The sequence below is a fragment of the Caretta caretta genome, chromosome 7 (assembly GCF_965140235.1).
Source record: "Caretta caretta isolate rCarCar2 chromosome 7, rCarCar1.hap1, whole genome shotgun sequence".
Taxonomy (NCBI): Eukaryota; Metazoa; Chordata; order Testudines; family Cheloniidae; genus Caretta; species Caretta caretta.
In genome coordinates this window covers 40,244,331-40,264,671 of record NC_134212.1, presented here as the reverse complement: position 1 = coordinate 40,264,671, position 20,341 = coordinate 40,244,331, and the positions used below count along the sequence as shown (strand labels likewise).

The following is a 20,341-nucleotide window of genomic DNA, read 5'->3' as shown; positions in this document are numbered from 1 at the left end:
TCCTGTGAGCAGCCGCTTGGTGTTGTTCTGCTTCTCTCGCTGCCTCCCTTTCTTGTTCCTTCTTCAGCTGCATGAGTTCTATCTGTCTTTCATGTTCCCTTTGTCTTTCCTCAGCCTGAAATTTGGCTAATTCCAGCTGTAGTTGAGCTGAGGATTTGGTCATTCTAAGCTCTCTGTTTTTAACTAACTTTACACCCGAGGTTTAGAAATAAACAAACAAAACTTGGCTGTAAAATTTTGCTGTGCTGCAATAGAATACCTATTCTCTGATAGTGATTGTCAGCCTACAGAAAAAGACAATTCCCTTGTCTCTGCTCTGGGCCCAAATTAAAGCAAAAAACCTCCAACTGCTTGGAAACCTGCTTACCCAGCCCAAAGAAAAAGCAAATGGGTAGAACACACACCCCCTATTTACTTTTAGGAAGAAAAGAAAAAAAAAAAACAATGGGTTGGAGGACTGTGAATTTCCCTGCAGGAGTTAAGTACCCTGCCTCCAGGCAAAAAAACCTGCAATTCACAAGATAATCCCCTTTTGTCTCTGCTTGGCCAAAGTTTCAAAGCTGCTTTCTGGACTTTCTTTCCAAAGAAAAAAAAATTTCCTTTTTAAAATCTGTATTTCTAGTTCAAAAAATCTCAACTGGATCTCAGATGATTTCAGGTTAATCCCACCACTGTGCCACCATGTCAAGGTTCCTCCCCCACTCTGAACTCTAGGGTACAGATGTGGGGACCTGCATGAAAAACCTCCTAAGCTTATCTTTACCAGCTTAGGTCAAAACTTCCCCAAGGTACAAAATATTACACCCGTTATCCTTGGAATGGCCGCTACCACCACCAAACAATTACTGGTTACTGGGGAAGAGCTGTTTGGACGCATCTGTCCCCCCAAAATACTTCCCAAAACCTTGCACCCCACTTCCTGGACAAGGTTTGGTAAAAAGCCTCACCAATTTGCCTAGGTGACTACAGACCCAGACCCTTGGATCTTAAGAACAATGAACAATCCTCCCAACACTTGCACCCCCCCTTTCCTGGGAAATGTTGGATAAAAAGCCTCACCAATTTGCATAGGTGACCACAGACCCAAACCCTTGGATCTGAGAACAATGAAAAAGCATTCAGTTTTTACAAGAAGACTTTTAATAAAAAAATAGAAGTAAATAGAAATAAAGAAATCCCCCCTGTAAAATCAGGATGGTAGATATCTTACAGGGTAATTAGATTCAAAACATAGAGAACCCCTCTAGGCAAAACCTTAAGTTACAAAAAAGATATACAGACAGAAATAGTTATTCTATTCAGCACAATTCTTTTCTCAGCCATTTAAAGAAATCATAATCTAACACATACCTAGCTAGATTACTTACTAAAAGTTCTAAGACTCCATTCCTGTTCTGTCTCTGGCAAGAGCAGCACACAGACAGACCCTTTGTTCCTCTCCCTCCTCCCAGCTTTTGAAAGTATCTTGTCTCCTCATTGGTCATTTTGGTCAGGTGCCAGCGAGGTTACCTTTAGCTTCTTAACCCTTTACAGGTGAGAGGAGCTTTCCCCTGGCCAGGAGGGATTTCAAAGGGGTTTACCCTTCCCTTTATATTTATGACAACATTTCACAAGTGTTGTTGCTTGGGCTTAACTTGTAGGAGGAATCTCAACTAAGACTGGCAGTGTAGTAGTTCTTGTTCTAGGTCTGGAAAGCCACGGACTCTCTAAGGATCACTTAGCACCCAGTCAGAACAATGTGAATGTTGGGTCTCTCCAGGAGGAGAAATGGTCTAATGATGGATTCGTCAGAAGGAGAAATGGACGGAAAATGAATTTAAGGAACTGGGTCAAGTATAACAAGAAACCTGTATAGCTAATAACATTCACTGATATTGCTATGGCAAATATATGTTATTTTTTTCCCTAGGATGACTGGTTTAGAATGACTAAACTAGATAGTGCAAGGCTAACAGAATAGAAATGCCACTGGAAATTACAGGGGCTTGTAAAATACCGTATTAAGTGAAATAGCTGTAGTATGCTCATGGTCTGATTATAGCAGCACTATCTCTGCTATCATTGCAGGAATGCATAAGTGCTGCACTAGCTTTGTGTCTGTGGTTTAATGGGGCAAGAGTGAATGGGTGAATAGTTTAATGAGGCAAGAGACTGCAATTGCGGAAGGGTGAGGACAAGAGATAGACTGAGCAGAAGGAAATGTCAAGATTTTGGTGAAAAACAGCATGAGGGAGAGAGCAGGTGGACATTTAGCTAGGCTGGAGAAGGGATCATTGCTGTTCAAGCTGTTCTATAAAAAAGATGTCTGTATATAGGTTACTTAATACATAATGTGCCAGCAGATGGCACTCAAGGCTACATAGCAATGTTCGTAGGTTTTGCGGAACCAACAGAAGTTGTGCTTGCTGTGTGCTGCAAATGGCTTCCGACATGCAGTTCTTAACACTTGCCATGGTGCCACTCGGTACAGTTTCAGACAAATTGTTCTTTTAATGCTGAGCAGGGTTATCACAGAATCGCTACCGCCAAATGGTGACCCCTGGCTGTTCGCCTGCACAGGGAAGCCAGAGGGTGCAAGGAACAGAGCTGTCTCCATAGAACCACAACCCCCTCACCCCAGTGCTGCACATGTGGGCAGGAAGTGGGGGGAGCCTTCATTTTGCCCCTGCAATCAGCGATCTGGCACAGCTGAGCTGACGTTTCAAGGGAAGTAATCTGTGCCTGGTATAAGGCTGGTGGAGAGTACGTCCCCCCACATCCAACAGTTGCTAAAGCATTTATAGCAGTGCATTTTTAATTGAAGTCTAGCATGCTCTCTTTTATTTAGCTCTTCACATCTGATTTATCACATGAGGAATGTTAAAGTATAAGCAATTGCATTTCTTTGCTTCCTTTTCAGGACCGGGACTTGCATTCATTGCCTACCCAAAAGCTGTCACCATGATGCCTCTTTCTCCTCTATGGGCAGCTTTGTTTTTCATGATGCTAATATTCCTTGGATTAGATAGTCAGGTATGAATCAAACATCACTTAAAAAAAATGTTGGGTCAGATTATCAGCATATTTACAGCTGCATAGCTTCTTTAATGTCAAGGGAGCTATGCCACTTGGTACCTGATGAGGATCTGGCACTGTTTAAAGCCTCTATTTCAAGTTTCTTATTTGATTTTTTTTTTTTTAAAAAAGCAAACCTGTACAATATTGAAGATTCCTTTATTATTAATTGTAAGCAATGATTCATCTGAGTTCTGCTTTTAATATTAATGTCAGGATAGTATGCAATTTCATCAACATTCAGTAGAATTTACAATACTGTTCAAGTCCACTAATTGTAAAACAATGACAATGGTATGTGTTTCTTTTCAAACCAACATGCAAGCAATTTTGATCACTGAGGAGAAGATACTGAAAATGAAAGTGCTTATGCTATACCTTCATATTTCAAGATATGATGGCAAGAAAAATGTAAATATGTAATGCAGCAAAGTGACAGTACTATAGCCATTGCCCAAGTCTATGTAATTATAGAAAAATTGCACAAGAGTTGCTTCACCAGACATATTGTACAGTAATGAGTGCCTCAATGCCCCTCTGCTATGTACATTGGCCAAACTGGACAGTCGTTATGCAAACGAATAAATGGACACAAATCAGACATCAAGAATTGTAACATTCAAAAATCAGTAGGTGAGCACGTCAATCTCCCTGGACACTCAACAACAGACTTAAAAGTGGCAATTCTTCAACAAAAAAGCTTCAAAACCAGACTCCAATGAGAAACTGCAGAACTGGAATTAATTTGCAAACTGGACACCATCAAATTAGGCCTGACTAAAGACTGGAAGTGGATGGATCACTACAAAAAGTAATTTTCCCTCTGCTGATACTCACACCTTCTTGTCAGCTGTTGGAACTGGGCGATGTCTACCTTCATTGCATTGACCTTGTTAGCACTACAAAAGTAATTTTCCAAACCGGATAGTCACCCCTCTTGATATTCACCCCTTCTTGTCAACTGTTGAGAATAGGCTACTTCCACCTTAATTGAATTGGCCTCGTTAGCACTGACCCCCCCACTTGGTAAGGCAACTCCCATCTTTTGATGTGCTGTAATATATATACTGCTTACTGTATTTTTCACTCCATGCATCTGATTAAATGGGTTTTAGCCCACAAAAGCTTATGCCCAAATAAATTTGTTAGTCTCTAGGGTGCCACAAGGGCTCCTTGTTGTTTTTGATGATATAGACTAACATGGCTGCCACTCTGAAACCTGTCATAGTATCTAAGTAATCTGCATATCTGATTCAGGAGATAAGTCTGATTGCTGTACAGTGAAGCTTTGTGGTGTTTTGTTTTGTACTGCACTTCAGGATCATTAAAATTAATGTTTCATAAGGTCTACACATTTCCAAGACGCAACTTGATGTAGCAGAACGCAAAAGGGACTGGAAATTACGAACTTCTGAGTGCTGCTGTCAGTTCTTTCAGTGACACATTGTCTGGCCTGTGCTGGGACATTTAACCACTCTGCTTAGTTTTATTTCATCTGTAAAAATGGAGAGAAACACACTTACCAACCTCTGCAGGCTACTGAAGATAAATAGCTTAACACTTTGACGATTACAGTGCTGCTTAAGTGCTGCTTATTATTCTTTTAAATGACAGTTCAACAGTTTCACTGAGTGTGCAATTCCTCATGTACACTCATCTCAACTTTGGGGCACCATTTAAGCCCCATTGAAGCACATGTTTTAAAGACTTAAATATTGTGCTGGGCCTGTGCTCCACAATGAATTTCACTCTGAGATTATGATAGTTTTTACTTTTTGGAATTTGGCTTTGGCCTTGAAAGCCATAGGTTTGGACTTTTTGACTCTGAAATTTTGTTCTTCACTTTAAACAGTATCCTTGGGGATTTTTCAGTCTCTCTCTTTGATGAGAATATAGGGGGGAACTTGAAGGGGTTTTTAGCAAATCCAATTCCCCTGAGTAGAAGAGATATGTATCTTATTTGGGCTTTTTGTTATTTCTTTCAGTTTGTGTGTGTTGAAAGCCTTGTCACAGCTGTGGTGGATATGTACCCAAAGATTTTCAGAAGAGGATACAGAAGGGAACTGTTGATTCTTGCTCTTTCGATTGTGTCATACTTCGTTGGCCTAATAATGTTAACAGAGGTAAGATGCCCTTTGTTTCTTTTCAAAGGTACAGCCAAGGAAACAAGTTGGCTATTTTTAACCATGACATACTCCAGGCATGAGCACTTGAGATGAACAAAAACTGTAATGTTGGTCAAATGAGTACAAACCGTTTAAGAGACTGTTCTTAACTTTTGTTCAAATCTTTAACTGCACCTGGAGCTCAGCAAATATTGTAATCAGTGATGCATAGCCATTGGCAGGCCATCTATTCTACACCTCCCATCCATTCACAGGGATTGTTGTTTCTCCACGATCACGCTGGGCTGAACCAATCAGATATGAGGGTATTTGTTACTGACAGCCAGGAAAAGCCAGCCACCTTCTTGGGAATAAGAGCAGTGGTATATATAACTGAGAAAAACTAAAAATGAAATTAGTGGTAGCTTAAGCGCATGCTTTATTTAAGCACATGTATAGTCCCTTGTAAGTCAGTAGGACTACTCACGTCCTTAAAGTTCACAATGTGCCTCAGTGCTTTGTTGGACTGTGGCCTGGGTATGCAGCTCTAAGCGCCTGTTTAGTCGTGCCCTGCTGATCAGAATTCCCCATGTGCTGCAAATTGGTTTTGCCATTTTGAAGTTCTGCTAAAGGAACCTGTTGACATTAAAAATATCTTCAAGGCATCACTCAAATCAGGTACTGACCATATAGTAAATGTGTTCTTGCTTGTCATGGCTATTATTTTAGTGAATATAGATGATATAGATCTACTCTCTGGCTGGTCAAGATAACAGCAATAAATAAATCTTGGGAAAAGTGAAAGGGTTTGGGGTTTTTAAAAACCTACTTCGATTCACAGTCTCTGACAGTGAGTTCTTTTACACAGAAAGCCTCACTGTCTTTTAACCCATACACTGTCAGGCTGAGCATTCCTCTCCTCCCTAATCCTCTTCCTTCCCCAAAGCAGGAGTCCCACCTGGGTACATATTTGCATTGCTGACCCATGCCAGAGTCTGTGCCACTAAGTTTTCATCGCTGTTACACACTACTCGCAGAAATAGTACCAAGTAATGACCCTGACCCAGAGATGAGATGCAGTTGCATGGCTATGGCTAGGGGCTGAGACCTTTTCTTGCTCTTGACTCTCCTGCAAGGAGGTGTGGTGGTCAGGAGGGTGAGCTGCACCCTTTGTACATATAAGAGCCTCTGGTTTGCATGTAGCTCTGGATTGTGCAATGATATATTTGTCCGCTCTGTGTATTATTTCAGTGTTCTCATGGCCAAACCAATGCACAGAAACAATAACTATGTGTTCTTCAGGTGGTGCCCACTCCGAAGCCCACAATGGGAGCTTTCCCATTGACTACAGTGGGCTTTGGATCAGGTCCAGGGATATTATCACTTCCATCCCTAAAGGATGTTGGTTGGCACCACTCTTTGTGTGTGTGTTTGTTTCGATTTATCTAGTCTGTTTAATCTGGCTATCTAGGCATTTCTAATGCATCCATTGATGTTGCTAATACAGACTGAAGGCATTCCAGGAAGTAAAGTTATGTTTGAACTGGGAGAAAGTGGATGATGAGCTTGGTTTGCTCCCTGGGCATATCTACACTGAAGTCAAAGGTGTGATTGTAGCTCAGGTAGGCATATGCATGCAAGCTTTACTCTAGCTAGCATGGCAAACAACAGCAGTAAAGACATGGTGGCACAGGCTTCAGCGTGAGCTGCCTGGAGGCCTGGGTACATATTTATGTTGCTGACCCATGCCACAGTCTGTGCCACCAGGTCTTCGCTGCTATTTTTAGCTCTGCTAGCTAGATTAAAGCTAGCACAGGTATGCCTATGTGAGCTGCAATCACACCTCCAATTACAGTGTAGACGTACCACTCAGTTCTTCAGTAGGTCACCAGCTAGTAAATCTGTTGCTGTCTAATGTACTCAAAGCAGGTGTATTAATAAGAACTCCTACTAACTACTGGGAAAGTTCATGATGCTCAGTAAACCAAGGAAAAAATAGCATTTGCCCTTGTATCTGACTAGAAATGGTTATCTTAATCCGATTCCTCTGGGAAACTTTCAACCGATCAACTGGAATGTCAACATTAATCATGATGCTTTACTGTAAAACCATTATTTGATCACTTCTGTTACAATGTGTCCTAGCTTATCTGTATTGTAAGTAATTATAAATACAGTGAAAATACTGAGTACACTACAACTGAACCAGGCAGCCAATAAAATACAAATTAATAGCTACCCAAGAGCAGTTATGCATATGCAGTAGAGGTTCGTTAATGTATTATGTGATTTAGAATGTTGCAAACATCAGGAGAGAGGCCATCAATCACCATTTCTTAGCCTTTCAGTTTCTTTGGAAGAATAACAAAGCGAGAGGGCTTTAGAAGTTGGCCATTTTCTACAGATAATGACAAGTTTGTTAGGGAACAGATATCCAGAGTCTGTGCCTCAGCTTGTCAACACTTGAAGAACATACTGAATCAAATTACTGCTATTAGGCTAATTAATGGTTCCATGTGTCAGGGAATTATTAGCTTAATATAGGTGGAAAAAAAGTGATTTTTAAAAATTTGTTTTATTATTCTTTAATACAAAGTCCCTGGAGTGACCAGTTAAGGATTATTTTTGGTGTTGTTTAAATGCCTCTGTTCAAGTGTACACTGTTTGGGGAAGTTGCCCCGCATTCTGATACCAGCTGACACATTAGCTTGGGAGGCTTGTACTTTTGAGCTCTAGTCCACTTTGGCTTTTTTGATCCTTGACTTGAGTGACACCATGAAGTTGTTCTTTAATGTCCACAAGGTACCTTCAGCAAAAGCTAAAGGTAACCAAATAAATTCACAGCACAGAGTAAATCCTTGGTGCGTGGAGAGAATTCAGGCTGTCAAGTCAGTCTGCTCATTCTGAGTTCTCAGTGTGCTAAAGCCCATGATGCCACTACTGATTATCACTCCTGTTTCTCATTTCTTTTGGCACTAAATAACTTCCAGACACTTTATAAATTTTCAGAGGACTGTTTAGTTCCTTAGTTTCACTTCCCTATAAGCATGCATACAGTGTGTGTTGTAATTGAAAGGCGGATGATGGGCTGGATTGTGGCTCACAGACAACGTAGCCATCCAGAATACCTCCACAGACCCTTGGGAAGCATACTGAGCAGTGGTTCTCAACCTTCCTTCTTCAGGTGACTTGCCCAAGGTCACAGGAAGTCTGTAGCAAAGCCAGGCATTGAATCCACGTCACCGGAGCTTCAGGGCAGTGACTTAAACATGCACCCATTCTTCCCTTATGGCACCTGCTCCCGAATTGCACCTGTGCCCCCTTCCTCCATGGCCAGTTCTAACCCCAATTTTGTCTCTTCCTCACACATACTTGCCCCAGATTTCCTCTCCTAGGGCTTGGGAGTCAGGAAGCACCCAACCGGGTTGTCTGATTTGTTAGAGCTGCGGGCCAGGTCAGCTGCTTGGGGCTGACTTATAGGGCCTCTCTAGTGTGCCACGTTAAGCAATCCACTTCTCATGGCTGGAGAGAGATGGCAGCATTTTCACACGTCTCTTCGGTGTGTGCTGGGTTGTAGGAGTCTGTGCTGCACTGGGGAAGAAGCAGAAGGAGCAGACGGGCAGCTGCAAGCTTGCGGTTGCTGTCTGGGAGTTTGGCTGCACGGTGCAGCGAGGAACACCATGTGGTGCTGTTGTGCTGAATTCTCAGGCAGAGCCTGCTATGGAAGCAGCCTCTCAAGCATCCCATCCAGCTAATCTTTCACCCCTTTGTGCAGAGAGCAGGCACAAAGCCTAAGCACCTTTTAAATGGGTGATTTGGGAATTAATGTTAAATTCATTGCTCAAGAGTGAATTTTACGCTCCGTTTCTAGATGCTGGGGGATTTGGAATGGAGCAGCCCTCCAGACAGCCTCAGGAGCTAACCCGCCAAGCAAATGCCCATTTTGCAGTGGCCATTGCTGGCCTGAATTCATTGATGTAGATTATCTTTGTTGCTTATGACTAGGGAATTTTGGAATATTCCCTCCCACCCCACCTCACATACATACACAAATCCCAGATATGGCTGCAACTTTCACCCAAGCAACATTGCAGGAAGTATCTAGCTGCTCGCACCATGGACCTGCCATTACCAATGGACAATCAGAATGGCAGTGATCCTGCACCAAACTGTCAGCATGAAGGAAAGAGAGGGCACAGTTTTGTGACGTAGCTGTAAAACTTCTTCAGCAAGACTTTAAAGCCCACAGACTATTATTGTCTGAGCAAGGGGCTTCAAGCCTGAATGCTTATTCCTAGTATTGCTCTTCCCTCCTCCTTATTCCTGACATCTATAAACATATGGGCTTTTTTCATCAAAAAGGCACTTCCCTGTTCCTTCAAGGGGCAGATCAGTGACTGGGGCACCAGGAAAATTTTTAGTGGAAGAAGTAGCAGAATCTTTATGACTGTGAGGCTGGGTAACCCAGGAGATCGAAGGTTGTGCTACTGTTTCTGAGGTGGTTAATCCAAGTCTTTGGTGCCATGACCAAAAAAGAAAGACAGAGAACGGGGAGAACTACTTGAGTTTTTACCATATTCCCCTTAGAACAGAGTTTCCTGCCAAAGTTTTCAGGCCTTCCAAATGAAAATAAAAAATCCTCATCAGACAGTTGGGTGCTCAGAACTATCTGGGAGAGTCTTCTCAGAAATTTCCAAATTTCTCATCTTCCTCCATTCTGTCACCCCTTCTTCTTTGGGACCAGCAAGCAGGCAGTGAAGGACTGACCATGTGCAAGCCCATTTCTGCATAGGGTCCAGGCCTTACTGATAAAGAGATTTCATCATTCTACAGGAAAGCTGGTCACAATATTCCTGCACTTCTCAATATTGTGGACCAGTTACCAATTCCAGGCAATGCTCTTTATAGTTTCTCCTGTGCCTTGCTTTCTTACAAGTCTGATGGTATCTCTGATGGCCAGTCTGTGACAGGAAAGTAACAGAGGACTTGTTGATAGCCCACTCATATGAGATATTATCTGCATATACTGATCAAACCTTCCAACTGTTTGACTCCCTCGTCTTCATCATCTGTTTAGAGAAAGGAAATCCTTAGTACTCTCTCAGGATCTGGCCCACCGTTGGGCATTCTACCAGACATTCCTGGTTCTAGTCCAGTTGCCCCAAAAAAGATTTCACAATGTGTATTTCTTCTGGAAGCACCAAGTATTTGTCCACCAGGGACTCTAATACTTTGTATGATAGTGACTGGTTGTAGAAACAATTCCATAGTGGTGATGTTCATGTTCTGTGTTCATGGCGGAAGCCCTCCCGTCAACGTAGCACTGTCTACACTGGGGGTTAGGTCACTATAACTGCATCACTCAGAGGTGTGATTTTCACATCTGTGAGCGATGTAGTTCTGCCCGTGGAAGTTTGTAGACCTGGCCTTAGTGTTTGCCTTATAAACCTCTGTAACGGTAACTCGCCAAACAGGAAAGAAGCATTAACTCATGTAAAACACTGAAGGTATTAGGCCCTTCCCACAATAAGGCTCACTGAAACCAAATGAGCCATTGTGAAACATCAAAGAACAAAGATTTTGTTGATTGCCCCCCATACACCCCAACACCCATGAAGAGGAGATGTACTTATGGACTCATTCCATCAGCTTGCACTCTAGGGGAAGGGAATAAAAGTCCCCAACAAGGAGAAACTGTAGCTCTATGCTGCTTGACTTTGGGAGGGCAAGATTTCTAAGCATAAGCAAGGGATCCCCAGCAGCTGAGCCTGGGTTAGTCCTAAAGGACATATGGAGCTTGCATATTACAGCAGCTTCTATCACCTTTTGAAACCTAAGATGGCAACTCATAAAATTTGATTTTTAATTTTTGTTTTTGTGAAAGTGAAACTCTCTTCCCCACCCCCACCCCCAAAAATCATTTTGAATGGACAGAAACTTTATGGTGGATTCAGAGCAATTTTCTTTTTGAGTTTTTTGTTTCAGTTTGGTCATTTTTGGGTGTCTTTCCTGGGTGTGTGTATTTAATTGGAAAAATTTCAAAATGGAATGCTGTTTCATGAAACTGGCCAAAATGAAATGTTTCTACTAGGGCTGTCGATTTAATCGCAGTTAACTCTCGTGATTAACTCAAAAAAATTAATCACAATTAATCTGTTTTAATTGCACTGTTAAACAATAGAATGCCGATTAAAATTAATTAAATATTTTGGATGTTTTTCTACATTTTCAAATATATTGATTTCAATGACAACACAGAATACAAAGTGTACAGTGCTCACTTTATATTATTACTTTATTACAAATATTTGCCCTATAAAAATGATAAAACAAAAGAAATAGTATTTTTCAATTCACCTCATACAAGTACTGAAAGTGCAACTTACAAATGTAGATTTTTTTGTTATATAACAGCACTCAAAAACAAAACAATGTAAAACTTTAGACCCTATAAATCCACTCAGTCCTACTTCTTGTTCAGCCAATCACTAAGACAAACAAGTTTGTTTACGTTTACGGGAGATAATGCTGCTTGCTTCTTATTTACAATGTCACCTGAAAGTGAAAACAGACATTCGCATGGCACTTTTGTAACTGTCATTGCAAGGTATTTACATGGCAAATATGCTAAACATTTGTATGCCCATTCATGCTTCTGCCACAATTCCAGAAGACATGCTTCCATGCTGATGACGCTCATAAAAAAAAATGTGTTAATTACATTTGTAACTGAACTTCTTGGGGGAGAATAGTATGTCTCCTGCTCTGTTTTACCCGCATTCTGCCATATATGTCATGTTATAGCAATCTTGGATGATGACCCAGCATATGTTGTTTGTTTTAAGAACACTTTCACTGCAGATTTGACAAAACACAAAGAAGGTACCAATATGAAATTTCTAAAGATAGCTACAGCACTCGACCCAAGGTTTAAGAATCTGAAGTGCCTTCCAAAATCTGAGTGTGACAAGGTGTGGAGCATGCTTTCAGAAGTCTTAGGCCTTGTCTACACTATGAAATTAGGTCGAATTTATAGAAGTCGGTTTTGTAAAAAGCATTTTTATACAGTCAATTGTGTGTGTCCCCACACAAATGCTCTAAGTGCATGTAGTTGGCGGAGTGTGTCCACAGTACCGAGGCAACCGTCGACCTCCGGAGCGTTGCACTGTGGGTAGCTATCCCACAGTTCCCGCAGTCTCCGCAGCCCATTTGAATTCTGGGTAGAAATCCCAGTGTCTGATGGGGCTAAAACATTGTCGCGGGTGGTTCTGGGTACGTATCATCAGGCCCCCCTTTCCTCCCTCCCTCCCTCTGTGAAAGCAAGGGCAGACAATCGTTTTGCACCTTTTTTCTTGAGTTACCTGTGCAGACGCCATGCCACGGCAAGCATGGAGCCTGCTCAGCTAACCGTCTGTCTCCTGGGTGCTGGCAGACGCGGTACTGCATTGCTACACAGCAACAGTTTATTGCCTTTTGGCAGCAGACAGTGCAGTATGACTGTAGCCATCGTCGACGTAGTCCAGGGTGCTCTTTTAACCGATCTCGATGAGATCAGGGGCGCCTGGGCAAACATGGGAGTGACTCAGCCAGGTCATTTCCCCTTTAAGTTTCGTCTCATTGCGATTCAGTCCTACCGGCAGTGCACTGTCTTTTAATCTGCAGCCAGCAGAAGACGATGGCCAGCAGTCATACTGCACCGTCTTCTGCCGAGCACCCAGGAGATGACGATGGCTAGCGGTCGTACTGCACAATCTGCTGCCAGCAAGATATATAAAGATAGATGAAGTGGCTCAAAACAAGAAATAGACCAGATTTGGTTTGTATTCATTTTTCTCCTCCCTCCCGCCATGAAATCAACAGCCTGCTAAACCCAGTTTTGAGTTCTACCTTGAGGTTTTGAGTTTTATCCTTGAGGGGGCCATTCTGTTTTTCACAAAGCCACCCCCTTTGTTGATTTTAAATCCCTGTAAGCCAACCCCGTAAGCCATGTTGTCAGTCGCCCCTCCCTCCATCAGAGCAACGGCAAACAATCATTTCGCACCCTTTTCCCTGGATTGCTCGAGCAGGAGCAGACGCCATAGTACAGCAAGCATGGAGCCCGTTCAGGTCACCACAGCAGTTATGACCATTGTAAACACCTTGCGCATTATCGTGCAGTGTGTGCAGAACCAGCACCTGAAAAACCAGGAGAGGAGGTGACGGCAGCGCGGTGATGAGGACATGAACACACTTTTCTCTAAAACCGCGTTCCCCCACAATTTGGAGATCATGGTGTTAATGGGGCAGACTCATGCCATGGAACACCGATTCTGGGCCCGGGAAACAAGCACAGAGTGGTGGGACAGCATAGTGTTGCAGGTCTGGGATGATACTTAGTGGCTCTGAAACTTCCGAATGCGTAAGGGCACTTTCATGGAACTTTGTGACTTGCTTTCCCCTGCCCTGAAGTGCAAGAATACCAAGATGAGAGCAGCCCTCACAGTTGAGAAGCAAGTGGCAATAGCCCTGTGGAAGCTTGCAACACCAGATAGCTACCGGTCAGTCGGGAATCAATTTGGAGTGGGCAAATCTACTGTGGGGGTTGCTGTGATGCAAGTAGCCAACGCAATCACTGAGCTGCTGCTATCAAAGGTAGTGACTCTGGGAAATGTGCAGGTCATACTAGATGGCTTTGCTGCAATGGGATTCCCTAACTGTGGTGGGGCCATAGACGGAACGCATATCCCTATCTTGGGACTGGATCACCAAGGCAGCCAGTACATAAACCGCAAGGGATACTTTTCAATGGTTCTGCAAGCACTGGTGGATCACAAGGGATGTTTCACCAACATCAACATGGGATGTCCGGGAAAGGTTCATGATGCTTATGTCTTCAGGAACTCTGGTCTGTTTAAACAGCTGCAGGAAGGGATTTACTTCCCAGACCAGAAAATAACTGCTGGGGATGTTGAAATGACAATAGTTACCCTTGTATCCTTGTAATAGTATACCCCTTAATGCCCTGGCTCATGAAGCCGTACACAGACACCCTGGACAGTAGCCAGGAGCTGTTCAACTATAGGCTGAGCAAGTGCAGAATGGTGGTAGAGTGTGCATTTGGACGTTTAAAGGGTTGCTGGCGCAGTTTACTGACTCGCTCAGACCTCAGCGAAACCAATATTCCCATTGTTATTGCTGCTTGTTGTGTGCTCCACAATCTCTGTGAAAGTAAGAGGGAGACGTTTATGGCGGGGTAGGAGGTTGATGCAAATCGCCTGGCTGCTGAATACGCGCAGCCAGATACCAGGGCAGTTAGAAGAGCACAGCAGGAAGCAGTGCGCATCACAGAAGCTTTGAAAACCAGTTTCATGATTGGCCAGGGTACTGTGTGACACTTCTGTTTGTTTCTCTTTGATGAAAACCCGCCCCCTTGTAATTCCCTGTAAGCCACCCACCCTCCCACCTTCGATCACAGCTTGCTTGCAAAGGAAATAAAGTCACTATCGTTTAATTGATTATAAAAATAGGGAGATAACTCACAAGGTAGCCCGCGTGGGGTGTGGGAGGAGGGTAAGAGGGAAGGAAAAGGCCACTTTAAAACTTGTTGAATGCCAGCCTTCTGTTGCTTGGGCTGTCCACTGGGGTGGAGTGGTTGGGTGCCCGGAGCCTCCCACCCCACATTCTTGGGCGTCTGGGTGAGGAGGCTATGAAACTTGGGGAGGAGGGAGGGCAGTTAAGCAGCGGCTGCAGCGGCAGTCTGTGATCCTGCTGCCATTCCTGAACCTCCACCAGATGCCGGAGCATGTCCGTTTGATCCCGCAGTATCCCTAGCGTTTCCTCATGCCTCCTCTGATCTTTCTGCCGCCACCTCTCCTCACATTCATCGGCCACTTTCCTGTACTCTGCTGTTGTGTCCCTCCACACATTCTACTGAGCTCTGTCAGTGCCGGACGACTGCATGAGCTCAGAGAACATTTCATCGCGTGTGCGTTTTTTTCGCCACCTTATCTGAGATAGCCTCTGGGACGGAGGAGGGAGGCTTGAAACATTTGCAGCTACTGGAGGAATAAAAGGGAATGAAGTATTTAAAAAGATACCTTTTACAGAACAATGGCTGTACGCTTTCATGGTGAACAACACTATTCACATTACATAGCAAATGTGATTTTGGTACAAGGTCGCATTTTGCATCTTATATTGAGTGCCTGTGGCTTTGGTGTTAGAGATCACACACGCAGGGCTGAGCAACACAATTTGGCTTGCAGGCGGCCATGGTAAGCCATAGCCTTTTGGCTTCTGCAACCTTCATAAAAGCAGCCCCCTCCTTTCCCATACCAAGCAAAGCCCATTGAGTTGGCCATTTACTGCTGCAGTCTTCCTGTTAACGTGCAGCAGAAACCAAACTAACCCCCTCCCCCCATCCAGTTCTCTGGGATGATCACTTTTCCACTCCCCCCACTGCCTGGTTGGTATCAGGGAAGATCTCTGCTAGCCAAACGCAAACAGCTAAGTGTCAATGGCCCCCCCTCCCACCGTGTGGCTAACTGTGGGGAGGATTTATTTTCAGCCACAGGCAAACAGCCCAGTAGGAACAGCCACCTCTGAATGTCCCCTTAGTTAAATTCCCCTATTTCAACCAGGTTACCATGAACGATATCACTCTCCTGAGGATAACACAGAGAGATAAAGAACGGATGATGCTTGAATGCCAGCAAACACCGGGACCATATGCTGCCAGGCTTTGTCATGCAATGATATCAGATTACTTGTTACTAGCATGGCGTGGTAAAGTGTCCTACCATGAAGGACGGAATAAGGCTGCTCTCCCCAGAAACTTTCTGCAAAGACGTTTAGAGTACCTCCAGAGGAACTTCATGGAGATGTCCCTGGAGGATTTCTGCTCCATCCCCAGACACGTTAACAGACTTTTCCAGTAGCAGTACTGGCCACGAATGCATCCCAAGTCCTCAGGGCTACTTAATCATTAAAAAATGCTTGCTTTTATAACATGTATTATATTTAAAAAGGTACACTCACCAGAGGTCCCTTCTCTGGCTTCGTTGGGTTGGGAGGTTATTTCAGTCAGGGTGATAAAAAGATCCTGGCTGTCGGGGGAATGGTGTGCTGTGTGCTCTCCCAAAGCTCGTCCTCCTCCTCCTCATCTTCCCTATCTGCAAAATCCTCAGCTGTGGCAGAGAGTATCCCATCCTCAGAGTCCACGGACAGGGGTGGGGTAGTGGTGACGGCCCCCCCTAGAATTGCATGTAGCTCAGCATAGAAGCGGCATGTCTGGGGCTCTGTCCCGGAGCATCCGTTTGATTCTTTGGTTTTCTGGTACGCTTGTCTGAGCTCCTTAAGTTTCACTGTGTTGCATCCCTGATGTAGCCTCTATCCCTCAAGGCCTCGGAGATTTTTTGATATGTTTTGGCATTTCGTCTTTTGGAACGTAGTTCTGATAGCACGGATTCCTCTCCCCATACAGCAATCAGATCCAGTACCTCCCGTTCAGTCCATGCTGGAGCTCTTTTTCGATTCTGGGACTGCATGGTCACCTGTGCTGATGAGCTCACCTGGCCAAACAGGAAATGAGATTCAAAAGTTCCCGGGGCTTTCCCTGTACACCTGGCCAGTGCATCCGAGTTCAGAGTGCTGTCCAGAGTGGTCACAATGGTGCACTGTGGGATAGCTCCTGGAGGCCAATACCTTCGAATTGCGTTCACACTAACGCTAATTCAAAATGGCAATGTTGATTTCAGTGCTAATCCCCTCGTTGGGGAGGAGAGAAGAAATCGGTTTTAAGAGCCCTTTATGTCGAAAAAATGGCTTCATTGTGTGGACGGGTGCAAGGTTTATTCAGATTTAACGCTGCTAAATCCGACATAAACTCATAGTGTAGACCAGGCCATAAAAGAGCAACACTCCAATACGGAAACTACAGAACCTGAACCACCAAAAAGGAAAATCAACCTTCTATTGGTTGCATCTGACTCAGATGATGAAAGTGAACATGTGTCAGTCTGCACTGCTTTGGATCATTATTGAGCAGAACTCATCATCAGCATGGATGCATGTCCTCTAGAATGGTGGCTGAAGCCATATGGGGCATATGTATCTTTAACATATCTGACGTAAATATTTTGTGACACTGGCTACAACAGTGCCATGTGAACACCTATTCCCACTTTCAGGTGACATTGTAAACAAGAAGCGGGCAGCATTACCTCCTGCAAATGAAAACAAACGTATTTGTCTGAGTGACTGAGCAAGAAGTAGGATTAAGTAGACTTGTAGGATCTAAATTTTTACATTGTTTTATTTTGAATGCATATTTTTGTACATAATTATACATTTGTAAGTTCAACTTTCATGATAAAGAGATTGCACTACAGTACTTGCATGAGGTAAATTGAAAAATACAGTTTCTTTTGTTTTTTATAGGACAAATATGTGTCATCAAAAATAAATATAAAGTGAGCCTTGTACACGGTGTTCTGTGTTGTAATTGAAATCAGTATATTTGAAAATGTGGAAAACATCCAAAAATATTTAAATAAATGGTATTTTATTGTTTAACAGTGCGATTAATCATGATTAATTTTTTAAATCACTTGACAGCCCTAATTTCCACTTAGTTGAATTCAACCTGAATTCACGAATAGTTTTGCAGCCTCAAAAATGTATTTTTCAGCAAAAATATTATTTGCCAAAAAATATTCTCCCAGCAATAGTACAGAGAGGGGGTTACAAAAAACAAAAGAGTCTTTGTTCTGGGAGGATGAGGAGGAATAGCTTAGTTGTAAGGGATCATGGAGCACAAGATGACCACTTCAGAGAAGGAAAAATTACAGGCAGGCTAGTGAATTTTACTTCTTTGTGCCATGTTAGCTTGGCACAGTTGTACTACACACTTCAGCTAATCAGGGAGGACCATTTAAAGGGATGTTATGCATGGATTGCATGCAATGCTTAATTTGTAATGAAAGAGGTGCTGGGGCTCAAGCAATTCTTTTACATTCATAACTGATGCAGCAAACCCAGAGGTGTCGGGGCTATGAACTGTCAAGCATAGAGGTGCCAGGGTTTGGCCTTGGCACAAATTAAGCCCTGCTTGTATGCCACCAAAGCCCAGAAAAAAACAACTTCTATTGGCTTGTGCTTTGTAGATGCCAAATGAAGATTTTGCTGAAGTAGGACCCTCTTTGCCTGTCACGCTCTATTTCTGCAATGTTCATATTATTTAGGGAGCTCTATTTTAAAACCATTAGAAAAGCAGCTTTTCATTTGAAAAGGAAAGAAATTAAACAAAAGCCTACCAGTAAGTCACCATTAATTAATTGATCGTTGTTACATGATAAAGACTTAGATGAGCAAAGCATCTAAAAGATCTTGAGCTAAATGCAAACCTTGTGTAAGTGGGTGCACCTGATTATGAGACCATGTTCCATAGGAGTTACTGTTCTGTGAGTTTTCGCAGGATTTAGCTAACGCTTTTTACATAGTAGTGTAACAGACATTTGAAGAAATCTGCATATTTATGTGCAGGACTTAGGAGATCATAAGCATTTTCAGTCATTTGAATCTTGGTGCTGTAACAGTGAAGTTGAAAATAGGATGGAATGCGAAGAACATTTCAGAAAAGGATGAAATGTCATGCTCCATTATTCTAAGTTCAGCTAGAACACAACGTTAATTCTGATGGGCCTTGTTCCCGTCTCCCTTCCGCCCCCAAGACATTTACTATCTTAATGCAAATGTGCAGTATTTAACAGGCTAAGAGAGTAGGAGAAAAGAGCCTTCACAATGACAAATCACTGACAAATTATCATCCCTCATTACTGAACGAGAATGACTGTGCAATTAAAATCATATTTGTGCTTTGAAATATTCCCATTAGACCTCCACAGTCTATTTTGGTTTCCCTTTTCTGTCTTTTGTGTTTAAGGGTGGAATGTACGTTTTCCAGCTGTTTGACTCCTATGCAGCCAGTGGAATGTGCCTTCTTTTTGTGGCTATATTTGAATGCATCTGCATAGGCTGGGTTTACGGTGAGTTACTGAAGACTGCTACATTATTGTGTATTTATAGAAGTCATACACTTATGGCCTTAGTTTTAGGACCAGATTTAAAGTGACATATGGCCCTTGTCACACCATAACAGGGGCCTCCATGGCTCTGCCCTTGTATCATGGCTCTGCCTCCCATTAGGAGTGACAGTGGCAGGAGGGGACCTCTCCCGTCCAAAGAGGCAGGAGCAGGGGCAGGGCTTTCTTTCCCTCTGAGGTTCCAGGAGTGGTAGCGGGGGTCCCCCTCACTCCCTGGCCAGAGAGGCAAAAGTGTCAATAGCAGGGTCCCAGCTCTTGTTTCTGGCTGTCTGCAGACTCAGGCAGACATGGTTGCCTTGGTTACAAGCAAGCCACCTTCTTAAGCTTCTCTTTGCAGCGACAAGGGCTAGAAATGTACTTTTGTAAAATGAAAGCTGAGGTTCTGATGTCACTCGTCCCCAGGACCAGGGGCCTTAGGCATGTGGCTGCACCCTCTATGTCTTTAATGGGCCCTGCTCAGACTGATACTAACCAGAAGCCATTAGGATTTGGCAGCTGGTTGGTCCTTATTTCCCACTGGGCAGACGCATATCCCCAGCACTGCCCTTCCTTTCCAGCCTTGGCATCCCGGTATTCAGGGAGCACACTGAATGTAATGTATGTCCATCCCGGGAAGGGCCTCGTCACAGGCATGTCCCTTCTAACTCTTCTCATTTCCAGGCTAAATAATCCTAGTCTTTGCAATCGCTCACAGAAACATTCTATATTCAGTTTTGGTTTGGTTTTTTTTTTTTTGGGCAGGCAGCAATCGCTTTTATGATAACATTGAAGATATGATCGGGTACAGACCATTGTCATTAATTAAATGGTGTTGGATGGTCCTAACTCCTGGTATTTGTGCAGTAAGTATTAATCTGAATAAATTGGTCGGGAATATGTAGGTTTTCTGCAGATTATTTTTCCAGATGTTTGAGGCTAATGAATTTCAGAAATAGTAAAGTAATTATTATGGCATTTGGCATATATTTTAATTGAAGAAGCTTACAGTAGATTTGGTAAGAATCAATGTTAACTTAATTTTCCCTGTGCACATAATTCTAATGCTTCCCGTAACAGGAAAAAGCAAATTCCTCAGTTGGACATCTGAGATTTGTGCATACA

The 20,341-nt window shown here is 43.2% G+C and overlaps 1 protein-coding gene and 1 long non-coding RNA gene across 3 annotated transcripts in view; one reads left to right on the top strand and one right to left on the bottom strand.

The window, feature by feature from the left end:
• Nucleotides 1-20,341, bottom strand: part of LOC125640100 (uncharacterized) — a 183,913-nt gene that overhangs the window by 31,006 nt on the left and 132,566 nt on the right. The window lies entirely within an intron of this gene.
• The window catches only part of SLC6A11 (solute carrier family 6 member 11), a 286,531-nt gene that overhangs the window by 255,696 nt on the left and 10,494 nt on the right, over nucleotides 1-20,341 (top strand). For both annotated transcript variants that reach the window (XM_048858227.2, XM_048858228.2), the window contains exons 10-13: nucleotides 2,900-3,012; nucleotides 5,040-5,177; nucleotides 19,081-19,183; nucleotides 19,982-20,082. In XM_048858227.2, coding sequence (XP_048714184.1) covers nucleotides 2,900-3,012; nucleotides 5,040-5,177; nucleotides 19,081-19,183; nucleotides 19,982-20,082 — 455 coding nt within the window. The remainder of the gene's footprint in view (nucleotides 1-2,899; nucleotides 3,013-5,039; nucleotides 5,178-19,080; nucleotides 19,184-19,981; nucleotides 20,083-20,341) is intronic.